Source organism: Gymnoscopelus braueri (genome assembly GCF_963280865.1).
Source record: "Gymnoscopelus braueri genome assembly, chromosome: 14".
Taxonomy (NCBI): Eukaryota; Metazoa; Chordata; class Actinopteri; order Myctophiformes; family Myctophidae; genus Gymnoscopelus; species Gymnoscopelus braueri.
In genome coordinates this window covers 6,675,218-6,688,139 of record NC_137619.1, presented here as the reverse complement: position 1 = coordinate 6,688,139, position 12,922 = coordinate 6,675,218, and the positions used below count along the sequence as shown (strand labels likewise).

Below are 12,922 nucleotides of genomic sequence, written 5' to 3'. Positions count from 1 at the left end.
TTTTGCTCGCTTGCCCCTATGCCAGGACACACTCATCCCCCACATCCAGCGGGTGAACTATAGAGTGACCTGTTACAAGCCAGCAGCTGAGCCAATCTTTTGGAGGCCTAAACCCTATGATGATGGTCAGGGGTGGCAGAAGACAGAAGGAGGGATTTTGGAGCCTGTGGGACAATTCTGCCCCAATCTCTCATTGACCTGTTGGCTGCTGGTGTCATCAGAGATGATGATGATGATGATGATGAGAGGGAAGAGGTTGAGGTGGAGTTTGATGATGAAATGGATGACACTGATCAGCGAAATTGTGTTTTGATTATTTAAGAAAGTTATGCCTAAACGTAAGACAGAATTTGATATTTGTGTGTTTTTCACCAATAAAAATTTATTCTGGGCTGAAGTGGTTAATGTATGTTTTGTGATAATAATCAAAATATACAAAGTAACTTGTAACTAAAGTTTTCAAATGATTGTAGTGGAGTAAAAGTATAATATTTGCCTCTGAGATGTAGTGGAGTAGAAGTAAAAGTATAGAAAATTGGACAGCACTTGAGTAATTGTACTTAGTTACTTTACACCACATTCGAACATGATAATACTGAATTGTTCATATTCCCTATAATACAACAGATTAAGAAAGAAAAATGTATTAAGACAGAAAGAAAGAAAGAAAGAAAGAAAGAAAGAAAGAAAGAAAGAAAGAGAAACTAACATACTGGTGTCTAGGTGTTCTTCTTTAACTTTAACGGCATCTTCAGGTTCCTGTTTAACAGAAACGGTGCTGGTTGGTTCTGGAGAACTGATCTTCACCTGCAGGCTGGACTCCACACACTGGTCTGGAATGAAGGGACAGAAGAAGGACTTTGATGAGACATGGGTTGTAGATGAAGGTTGGATGTAAAACCGAGGGTATAAACTAAAGTCAGTACCCATGGTAAGAGCACTGGAGAATTGTTACTTTGGAAGCCATTTTTAGCCAATCAGGATTGAACATGAAAAATCTGAAAGACCCGTTTCATTTAATGACTATAGAGATACAGTGTACCGATGTGTGTGATGTTTGGACAAAATCTGTAGGAGTACTGTCAAAAAAAGTGTTTTGCAAAAAGCGGCCTCCTAATGGCGCTATAGCAGAGGTTCTGAAAGGACCGGAAACGCATCTGTCATTTTTTAGATTTCTTTGCCTATTAAAAAATAGCAGATCTACAAGCTCATAGCGCGGCACTCTGCTATTTTATAGCAGAGCATGAGGCCGAGGATGCGCGCCCTAGCGCCTTCAGGCACGAGTGCGCGCGCTGACCGGCCGATGCTCTGCTAGTCGAATAAGCACCGTCCGAGTCGTGAACCGATAGGGATAGAATAGTTATTTTCATGGATCACTGTGTGTGTGTGTGTGTGTGTGTGTGTGTGTGTGTGTGTGGTACAAACGCGCACGCACACGCACACACACACACACACACACACACACACACACACACACACACACACACACACAAACCCTCTAGTCTGGCTTGCATTGCCCTCTAGCGTTGGTTTTACAGAATTGCCTGAAAACAAGCGCTCCTTCTTCAATCTCCCTGGTTCTGCAATCTCCCTGTAACATATATATCACAAAAAGATTTGTTGGCCCCCCTGTAGTAACTCTGAGGACCTCATAGGGGTCCCGGGCCCCTTGTTGAAGACCCCTGAGTTAGAATACTATAGTATACACATATACACATATACTTTTTCAGTGGTTCTCACACTTTTTCATGTCAAGGACCCCCAGAATGATATGTATTTGGCCACAGACCCCCATCTCAAAATATGATGTTCCAGGGATCCCCCAGAAGCAAAGATTTGGGTTACAAATGTTTGCTTTAATGCTTTAAAAAATATATATATTTCAAGATCTGCACACATTTTCCTCTATTTAAAAAGAAATAGCAGATCTGCAAGCTCATAGCGCCGCACTTGGTGCAGTGCTATGAGCTTGTAGATCTGCTATTTTTTAATAGCCCAAGTATAAAATATGGATAAAGGGGTTAAAATGATTGTGAAGCTTTATTTAGCTTATTTAGCTAGGGACCCCCTGGTACCCCCTCAAGGACATTGCAACCAATGATCTAGATTAATATATATTATATATATATTTATTAAAATAAATACCTTTATAGATGTTCATCCTGAACCAACTGCCATGCAGCTAGCACTTAGCATCCTAGCTAAACTTAGCCTATAGCCAATGTTTTCATTAACTATGAGCTATAAACCATAGAGTTTAAAGCTATAAACACACAGTGTGGTTGAAAGATCAAAGTGTTTATTCACTCCGATCTCATTGACTTCTATATATTTGTATTATGTTATTATTATGAATATAAAGATTCAGTTTCATCCTCAGAGACACATGGAGACTCTTTGAAGGAAAGCTGTTCTGTCATCAACTATAAGCTCTCACATATAAAACTTCTGGTGGACGATCTCTTCAGAATAAGATTACCCTCTAGCGCAGGGGTCTTCAACGTTTTCAGCCCAAGGACCCCTAGCTGAGAAAGAGATGAAGCAGGGACCCACTCTATATTGTATTTTTTAAATCCTCTTTTTTCCCTCTACACCTACACCTTTGCCAAAAATAGCAGATCTACAAGCTCACAACGCCTCGCAGCACAAGGCGTTGTGAGCTTGTAGATCTGCTATTTTTGGTCTATGAAAACAAGCCCCAAAGAAGCGATTATTCGGCTACCGATCTACAAACTCAAGTGAGCTTGTTAAACCTTTGGGGGGAAAAAAATATGTAAATATTTCTACTATTTTTGAAACATTCTAACAACACACATCTTGGAGGTTAAAGCTTGTTGCCAGGTATAACTATGTGCAGCGCAGACACATACAATGTGAACCTCTGGTTTAAACAACACTAGGAAACCCACCGTAGGCTACCTACCAATATTTACCAGCGACTCAACAAAGAAATAAGAACAAGAACACTTAGAATACCAATCTTTGGCAACTTCCCTAATGGTCTAGTGGTTAGGATTCGGCGCTCTCACCGCCGCGGCCCGGGTTCGATTCCCGGTTAGGGAACTGAATTTTTCTTTGTCTGCCATTAAATGTTTCGATTGATTGGGTACAAGTACCCCAATGGAAACAAGACTTAGTCTTACTTCGGTTTAAAATCCTCTTCACAGACCTTGTATTGAACTCTAATTTACTTTACTTTTTTCGCAAACTGCTAATAAAGTATTCAATCATTCAGTATTTGCATATTCTGTATTATGTTGAGTGTTATAATAAGAAGTTACAATGTTGAGGTATTTTTTACTTTACTGGGGTATTCCCAAATTTCAATAATTTTACTTCTACTCACTACATCTCAGAGGCAAATATTGTACTTTTACTCCATTACAATTATTTGAAAACTTTAGTTACTACTTTGCAGATATAAATTATTACATTATAAAACATACATTAATCACTTTAGCCCTGTTTTATACACATGCTATTTGAAAATAGCAGATCTACAAGCTCACAACGCGTCGCGTTGTGTGCTTGTAGATCTGCTATTTTCAAAGGATTTTTATACATTAAACCTGTGAAATGGGACACTCTGCTAAATTAATAATTTTGCTTAAGTATTTTTAATGCGAATACTTTTGTACTTTTACTCAAACAAATGTTCTAATACCAGACTTTACTTGTAACTGAGTATTTCTATATTGTTGTATTGATACTTTTAGTTACAAAAGTATTTCTTCCACTCTGTCATAAAGTAAGAAACTGCGCCATCTAGTGGTGATGTGAAGAGTTAAAGGACCGTGGTCTCCTGGTCGGAACGAAAACACTGTGACACACTGGACCGGAAACGGAAGCGGAACTTGTGCTCAAGGCCATAGACATATAAAGGTAGACGCCTCCTCTGGCTCTGATTTCCGGGGGGAACGGGCACTGGCCAATCACAGCGCGTATGGCGACCACCATACGAAACAGGTCGCTCCAACGAACTGCAGAGGCCAATGAGGTATCTAGGTTTCTATATCTATGCTCAAGGCGACGTCGTCGGGTAAAATACCGCCCCCCAGCCCCCGCCTGCTTCTGATTGGCCAGAGCTCGTTGCCTTGTCAACAACTTGGCAACGCCCCCTTCTGTGACGAACGTGGAACTGCTTCTCACACGACGTCATCATCAGCAGAGTTGACAGACAGACATTTCAGGTAAAAATGTCTCTTTATGTTTTTGTTGTTGTTTTCAATGTCACGTGACGCACACGGTGGATAAGGACGCTTATTTAACAACTACTAGCATAGTGTGCTAGTTATAAACTACTTAGCTTAGCATAGTGTGGTAGTTATAAACTACTTAGCATAGTGTGCTAGCATAGCTGCTAACAACACAATAAGACATACTACTTAGCTTAGCATAGTGTGGTAGTAATAAACTACCTAGATTAGCGTGCTAGTTATAAACTACTTAGCTTAGCATAGTACGTAGTTATAAACTACTTAGCATAGTGTGGTAGTTATAAACTACTTAGCTTAGCATAGTGTGGTAGTTATAAACTACTTAGCATGGTGTGCTAGCATAGCTGCTAACAACACAATAAGACATAGGCCTACTTAGCTTAGCATAGTGTGGTAGTTAGAAATTACTTAGCTTAGTATATTGTGGTAGTTATAAACTACTTAGATTAGCATAGTGTGGTAGATATAAACTACTTAGCTTAGTGTAGTAGTTATAAATACTAAGCTTAGCATAGTGTGGCAGATATAAACTACTTAGCTTAGCATAGTGTGGTAGATATAAACTACTTAGCATAGTGTGCTAGCATAGCTGCTAACGCTAGTCCTAGAGACAGAAGAAATGTGTGATTGTATTGTGGAATGGACCATTTGCTAAGCCCCACCCACTCCACTTTGTCAGACCAAGGTCTGGCAAGCTCTGCTTCTCACCCATTGACTTGCATGTTAAATGACGGCTTTTCCCCATTTAAATAATCGATCATTTCAGGAGCAAGAGCTTCAAAATCTCTTCTAAATCTAGTCAACAAGGCCTGCAGTAGGCTATGCACTGGACCAAATGTGCATTACATTATTTCAATAAACTAAAAACACAGGAAATGTTAGAGGGAGTAATAGCCATGGATACACGATGGTCGTCTGTCACGACCGTCATGGATGAACTTCAACCTGGTGTTTGCACTTTCTCCATTTACCCGTACATCTACATAAACGTTCATATTTCAAATATAAAGTGCTTACCCCATGGCCACGGATGTTACATGTATGTACAGGCCCTCAGAAGTACCCGTACCATCCGTATTGTTCAATAAAAAGCATTTTAATCCGATTGGCATGTTATGAGCTACTTTCTGTCAATACATTCTATGCAGGTGATTATTTGTGTTGGAGTTTGGAAGTGCTCGTTGGAAATCACTCAACGGTCCTTCGTACCACCGATGACTGGTGATTTCCACAGATCACCACAGGGAGAGATCTACTGGATCAACACATGGCCTCCAAACATTATTCAACGTTGTCAGAGGAACAGAGAGAGATGGACCAGGGATGTGGACTGATTGATGCAAGGATGAGACCTGTAGTGAAGTTGCACAGGATGCGTTTTCACTGGAGGTTTCATAAAGCTGTAGTGAAGTTGAAGAGGATAGGTATGAAGTATGAACTGTTTTTACTGGTGGTTTAATAAACCTGTAGTGAAGTTGAAAAGGATATGTATGAACTGTTGTGTTTACTGGTGGTTTAAACCTGGAGCCTATTTCACTACGACAGAATTAAAGGGATATTTTACTTTCAAAGACATTTTTTTTAAGTTGCTTGATTCAGAATTTAGATATTTGATATTCATTTTATCAGACATGCCCCCTTCCTATACAAACCCATTGTAACTTCAAACTCCATTTTAACCATGTTAGATTCATCTAAAACACCCGTCCTTGGTTCTTGTGACTGATATTGTCCTTCTAATACGTGAGGAGACCGTGTTTTTTCAGTTACTTTTTTCATTTATTTTTGATATTTTTGGTGGGAAATGAAAAAAATTTAATACAATAAAATAAATAAAATAAAATAAATGAAAAAAGTAATCGAAAAACACGACCCCTCACGTATTAGGAGGGCAGGATTAATCCTGGTTTGACCAAGTCTACTTGGTTGTATTTTTCGGACATTCGGGCATTGCCAACTCTAGGACCCCAACTGTGTAAAGCGGTCATGCCAGCGGTTTTTGAGACTTTTTGAGGATCCACCGATCTTTGTTTTTCAACCCGGATGTAAACAAACCATGTCTCCGTGGGGAGACGAGTCTCTCTTCTTTCCAACAGAACAAAGACATTGTAACCGTCCTGTAGTTATCGGCAGTCGAATATAGCTTGTTTTTACAAAAAAGACGCATTCTGGGAGAACAAATGCGAGATAAATGTGGTGTTATAAATCTGATAACATTGGAGTGAACGGAGTGATTTTTTTGGGGATGATGTCATTTACGGTTCTATCCTTCTCTGGACGCCCTCTAGCGTTTTCACTAAAAACTAGTTTTTTTTAATGCTGACGTAATATCTCGTCTTTGGCAGTGAAGCGTTGGATTTGAGATGATGCAATATCTCGTCTTTGGCAGTCAATGTGTTAAGCAACACTTCTTTACACACCTTCTGTGAGGGACTGTGTACACACATTTACACATTAAATTCCTTATTCTGTTCCTTCATTCCAGACCAGTGTGTGGAGTCCAGACTGCAGGTGAAGATCAGTTCTCCAGAACCAACCAGCACCGTTTCAACCAGCACCGTTTCAACCAGCACCGTTAAACAGGAACCTGAGGATGAGGTTAAAGTTAAAGTTGAAGTTAAAGAATGTGTGTGTGTGTGTGTGTGTGTGTGTGTGTGTGTGTGTGTGTGTGTGTGTGTGTGTGTGTGTGTGTGTGTGTGTGTGTGTGTGTGTGTGTGTGTGTGTGTGTGTTGAAGCTCTTCAGTGATCTTCTGTATGGTATGTGAGGTAACTGAATCAAAACAAAAAAAATGTTTAAATCGTATTCTGTATTTAATGTTTAGTTCTCTACTGGTGATTTCCACAGATCACCACAGGGAGAGATCTACTGGATCAACACATGGCCTCCAAACGTTATTCAACGTTGTCAGTGGAACAGAGAGAGATGGACCAGGGATGTGGACTGATTGATGCAAGGATGAGACCTGTAGTGAAGTTGTACAGGATAGGTATGAACTGTTTTTACTGTTGGTTTAATACAGCTGTAGTGACGTTGTACAGGATAGGTATGAACTGTTTTTACTGTTGGTTTAATAAAGCTGTAGTGACGTTGTACAGAATAGGTATGAACTGTTTTACTGGAGGTTTAATAAACCTTTAGTGAAGTTGTACAGGATAGGTATGAACTGTTTTTACTGTTGGTTTAATAAAGATGTAGTGACATTGTACAGGATAGGTATGAACTGTTTTACTGGAGGTTTAATAAACCTTTAGTGAAGTTGTACAGGATAGTTATGAACTGTTTTTACTGTTGGTTTAATAAAGATGTAGTGACATTGTACAGGATAGGTATGAACTGGTTTGTTTACTCGTGGTTTAAAGCCGGAGCCTATTTCACTTAAAGGCAGCATTAAGTCATTCAGGATGTAAGATAAATCCTGGTTTGACCAAGTCTACTTTGTTGAAGTTTGTTGGAAGTCACACTACTCCCTTGTAGAGGTCTGTACTCTGTACAGGACTGAAATGTATTCTCAGTCTTTAAGCAACACTTCTTTACACCCTCTGTTCCCTCTGTTCTACATTCAACCTTCATCTACAACCCATATCACATCAAAGTCCTTCTTCTGTTCCTTCATTCCAGACCAGTGTGTGGAGTCCAGCCTGCAGGTGAACATGAGTTCTCCAGAACCAACCAGCTCCAAGAGACAGAGACGATTACCCCAACGCTTCCAGGACTTTGAGCTGGGTGAGTGGGTTACTGGGGACAGTGGATCTCCTCATGTGAGTGTGTTACTGGGGACAGTGGATCTCCTCATGTGAGTGGGTTACTGGGGACAGTGGATCTCCTCATGTGAGTGGGTTACTGGGGACAGTGGATCTCTTCACGTGAGTGGGTTACTGGGAACAGTGGATCCCCTCATGTGAGTGGGTTACTGGGGACAGTGGATCTCCTCATGTGAGTGGGTTACTGGGGACAGTGGATCTCCTCATGTGAGTGGGTTACTGGGGACAGTGGATCTCCTCATGTGAGTGGGTTACTGGGGACAGTGGATCTCCTCATGTGAGTGGGTTACTGGGGACAGTGGATCTCCTCATGTGAGTGGGTTACTGGGGACAGTGGATCTCCTCATGTGAGTGGGTTACTGGGGACAGTGGATCTCTTCACGTGAGTGGGTTACTGGGAACAGTGGATCTCCTCATGTGAGTGGGTTACTGGGGACAGTGGATCTCCTCATGTGAGTGGGTTACTGGGGACAATGGATCTCCTCATGTGAGTGGGTTACTGGGGACAGAAAGTTGATGAAAGTTGGGGCAAACGCTCACCCCAAAACATGATTCACGATTCTGTGCCTATCGGTACATAACTCTATCTGTACATAACTCTATCGGTACATAACTCTATCGGTACATAACTCTATATGTACATAACTCTATCTGTACATAACTCTATCGGTACATAACTCTATCTGTACATAACTCTATCGGTACATAACTCTATCTGTACATAACTCTATCTGTACATAACTCTATCTGTACTTAACTCTATCTGTACATAACTCTATCGGTACATAACTCTATCTGTACATAACTCTATCTGTACATAACTCTATCTGTACATAACTCTATCGGTACATAACTCTATCTGTACATAACTCTATCGGTACATAACTCTATCTGTACATAACTCTATCTGCACATAACTCTATTGGTACATAACTCTATCGGTACATAACTCTATCTGTACATAACTCTATCTGTACATAACTCTATCTGTACATAACTCTATCGGTACATAACTCTATCATACATAACTCTATCTGTACATGACTATCTGTACATAACTCTATCGGTACATAACTCTATCTGTACATAACTCTATCTGTACATAACTCTATCTGTACATAACTCTATCATACATAACTCTATCTGTACATGACTCTATCTGTACATAACTCTATCGGTACATAACTCTATCTGTACATAACTCTATCGGTACATAACGCTATCGGTACATAACTCTATCATACATAACTCTATCGGTTACCTACTGATTCCCGTGGGTAGGTCAGTATCTCACCTACTTAGACCAATCAATAGTCTGATTAAACGTGATAATATCCCATTCAGTGCAATGACAGCATCCGAAATGGGTGCCTAGCCTCCCGTTACAGGAGTTTAAACTTCATCTACAACCATTCTATTCCTTCATTCCAGACCAGCGTGTGGCGTCCAGCCTGAAGGTGAAGATCAGTTCTCCAGGTTCTGTTAAACAGGAATGTGAAACTGAAGTTGAAGAAGACCACCTGGACCTCGGTAAGTCTCATGCTCTCTCTTTCTTTCCTTCATTCTGTTCCATGGCAGGTGGGTGCATATTATATGGAAAAAGCACCTTAACCTAAAACAATTGCAACTAGAAAATGTGCTCCTCGGAGCACAAGTCTCCGCCAACAGACCCGTGCTATTTTAATAGCACGGGTCGTCTTGGTAGAACGGGTCGTCTTGGTAGAATGCGCGTGGTTTTTGGTGTTCTGCAGGGGCGACTGAATATGTAGTGTCTGCATCTAAAAAAAATTCTTCTTGAAGCAATGTGTCATATGGGAGTCCTCGTAATTGACTGGTTTGTTCAAATGCTTGTCTGTCTTCTTCATCTTCATTGTCTTGAACAGTTTCAGCAGTTGATTGGTGTGTTTGATCTACAGTGGTAGCCAGTTGAGATCATCACGTTGGGTACCCACTAGATATGTACCTGTCAGGTACCCATCAAAGCCACACCCCTCTGGGGGTGTGGTTTTGCCTTGGAGGGAGGAGTTTAGCATAATTTTTTTCCCCACCGTGCAATACAGTAAGTGGACAGTAGATGGCACCTGTGATAGTTAGTATACCTGCTATCTCAAGGGTGGTTGCTACAGCATGATAAAAACAATTGCCATCTTTAGGTACATCAAAGATGGTCAGTTCATTGTACTTAACATAATCTTCTAATTTCTTGTATAAATGTTCTATATAGGTTATAGATGAAGTTGCAGAGGTGGTTTCATTCTTGTTTGGGTAAGGTTCTTGTGGTATGGTTGTCATCGCTTCCCACAATTCACTATTTTCTTCGATCCAGCGGTCCTCCCAGTCATTGCAGATGTCAATGTCGTTGTATAGAGGATTGTTTTTCTTTAGCCAGTTTAGGGCGTCAAGCACCTTTTTTGGCCGCACATATTCATGTATATAGTGTCCCTTGTAAGCCAATTTTCGTTTTAGTTTTAAGGGAACAACCTCCGCAGTTTCAGGAATTCTTGGCAATAATTTGATAATAGTGTCTAGGTTAGATGGCACATTGACTGCATTACCATGGATTGCCTTTTGTCTGCCTCTTGGCAAGCCAACAAGTTTCATGAAGGCAATACGTTGACTTATCAACCTTTCTTCTAACGGGTGCAAGTCCTGCAGTTCTCGGGGTATTGGGTCGAGTAATAGGTTGTTAGCCCAAGCCTGTGTAGGGAGTTTCCCAAGTTTAATGGACCGATGACACGTGTGGCACATCCAAGTGTTGTTTTGCTTGATTGCAGTTGGGTTTTTGTCTAGGAGACTTACAATATCTATCGTTCCTGTATACTTTCCAGGTTTAAACTCTGCCACTGATTCTCTGTAGAGCATTCGTTCACAGGAACCACAGACATAATTGGGTCCACTTTCGGACATCTTCTTTAAGAATGTTCAAATACTTGTCTGTCTTCTTTATCTTCATTGTCTTGAACAGTTTCAGCAGTTGATTGGTGTGTTTGATCTATGTCAGTTTTCTCTAGTGCTACATAATGTATTTGATCAAGGTGGCCAATTGTTATAGTATTAAGACTTCGGCCTTGTTGTGGGATCAATTCAACTCTAGTCCTCTTCTGTGTTACTGTTGTAGATGAGTATGCTTTCTTAGCTTTGGCCTTCTGCGCCTTTGTTTGACCAATGTTACACACATACGCACGAGGGACACACACACGCACGGACGGGTGATTTGGACTAGAAGATACTGTTCCAATCAAGACTGATTGATCCTGTCTTACCTCGCTTCAAAAACGTAAACGGCTTTTTGAAGTGACACACCTATTTATAGAATTGTATTTCGTCATGCATCCCTCTAGCCAATCAAAGGCATTGGTGTCAACATATTAACACGTATTAAGACTTCGGCCTTGTTGTGGGATCAATTCAACTCTAGTCCTCTTCTGTGTTACTGTTGTAGATGAGTATGCTTTCTTAGCTTTGGCCTTCTGCACCTTTGCTTGACCAATGTTAGGTGTTCTCAGAGGGACACACACATGCACGGACGGGTGATTTGGACTAGAAGATACTGTTCCAATCAAGACTGATTGATCCTGTCTTACCTCGCTTCAAAAACGTAAACGGCTTTTTGAAGTGACACACCTATTTATAGGATTGTATTTCGTCATGCGTCCCTCTAGCCAATCAGAGACATTGATGTCAACATATTGACACGTATTAAGACTTCGGCTTTGTTATGGGATCATTTCAACTCTAGTCCTCTTCTGTGTTACAATTGTAGATGAGTATGCTTTCTTAGCTTTGGCCTTCTGCGCCTTTGCTTGACCAATGTTAGGTGTTCTCAGAGGGAAACACACACGCACAGACGGGTGATTTGGACTTACTGAAGGTACTGTTCCAATCAAGTCTGATTGATCCTGTTTTACCTCACTTCAAAAAGTAAAGGATTTTTGAAGTGACACACCTATTTATAGAATTTTATTTCGTCACGTGTCCCTCTAGCCAATCAGAGGCATTGGTGTCAACAAATTGACACGTGTCACGTGGAGCTTGCCCAATGTTAGCTTGGCTAACAATGTTTGCTCACACACGGCGGGACGAAGCGAAAACATATTCTCCACCTTCGGCGGAGACAACAAAAGGTTTCTCAACTGTTTGTTGTAGTATTAGGTGTCCTTAAAGAGTTAATAACATACTAAAAGTCGACCGAAAGTCTGATATCATATCAACACCTCTGTACTATCACAACAGACATGTCACAATAATGACATCATTTCTATAGCCATCATTCCTTATTATGTTCCTTCATTCCAGACCAGTGTGTGGAGTCCAGCCTGCAGGTGAAGATCAGTTCTCCAGAACCAACCAGCACCGTTTCTGTTAAACAGGAACCTGAAGATGAAGCTGGAGCTGAGGTTGAAGTTGAAATTGAAGATTCTTCTTCTTCTTCTTCTTCTTCCTCTTCCTCTTCTTCCTCTTCTTCTTCTTCTGCTGAAGAAGACGAAGACGACCACCACCTGGACACCGGTAAGTTTCATGCTTTCTTTTGTTCTCTGCTGTTGTAGGGCTATCATTGTAAATTAGGTGAGGTCTTACTTGATTCAGTGCTTGAACTTGATATCAGTCCACCTCTCGCCTAGAGATGGGCAATATTATTCCCATGCATAGAAACCAATGGTAGAAGTCTGGTCTTGGCATTTTGCTCCTTTAGATGTCGCTGTACTATAGCTAGTTCACCTTCCAGTGATTCATCTCAATATAAATTGCAAAATATCGCTATATATATCGCAATGTATCGCAATATATCGCAATATGTATCGCAATATGTATCGCATCGCAATATATCGTGATACAATCGTATCGTGACCCAAGTATCGTGATATGTATCGTATCGTGAGGTTCTTGCCAATACCCATCCCTACTCTCGCCCCACGAGTGGAATATGTACGAGTATCAGAGCA

General features: G+C 40.8%; 1 protein-coding gene across 1 annotated transcript in view; it reads left to right on the top strand.

The window, feature by feature from the left end:
* The first annotated feature begins 4,121 nt into the window (after positions 1-4,121).
* The window catches only part of LOC308100390 (uncharacterized protein), a 72,329-nt gene continuing 63,528 nt past the window's right edge, over positions 4,122-12,922 (top strand). Inside the window, exons 1-7 of the mRNA XM_080449421.1 lie at positions 4,122-4,190; positions 5,366-5,641; positions 6,703-6,815; positions 7,063-7,204; positions 7,837-7,941; positions 9,411-9,509; positions 12,276-12,488. Coding sequence (XP_080305547.1) covers positions 5,485-5,641; positions 6,703-6,815; positions 7,063-7,204; positions 7,837-7,941; positions 9,411-9,509; positions 12,276-12,488 — 829 coding nt within the window. The 5' untranslated portion in view covers positions 4,122-4,190; positions 5,366-5,484. The remainder of the gene's footprint in view (positions 4,191-5,365; positions 5,642-6,702; positions 6,816-7,062; positions 7,205-7,836; positions 7,942-9,410; positions 9,510-12,275; positions 12,489-12,922) is intronic.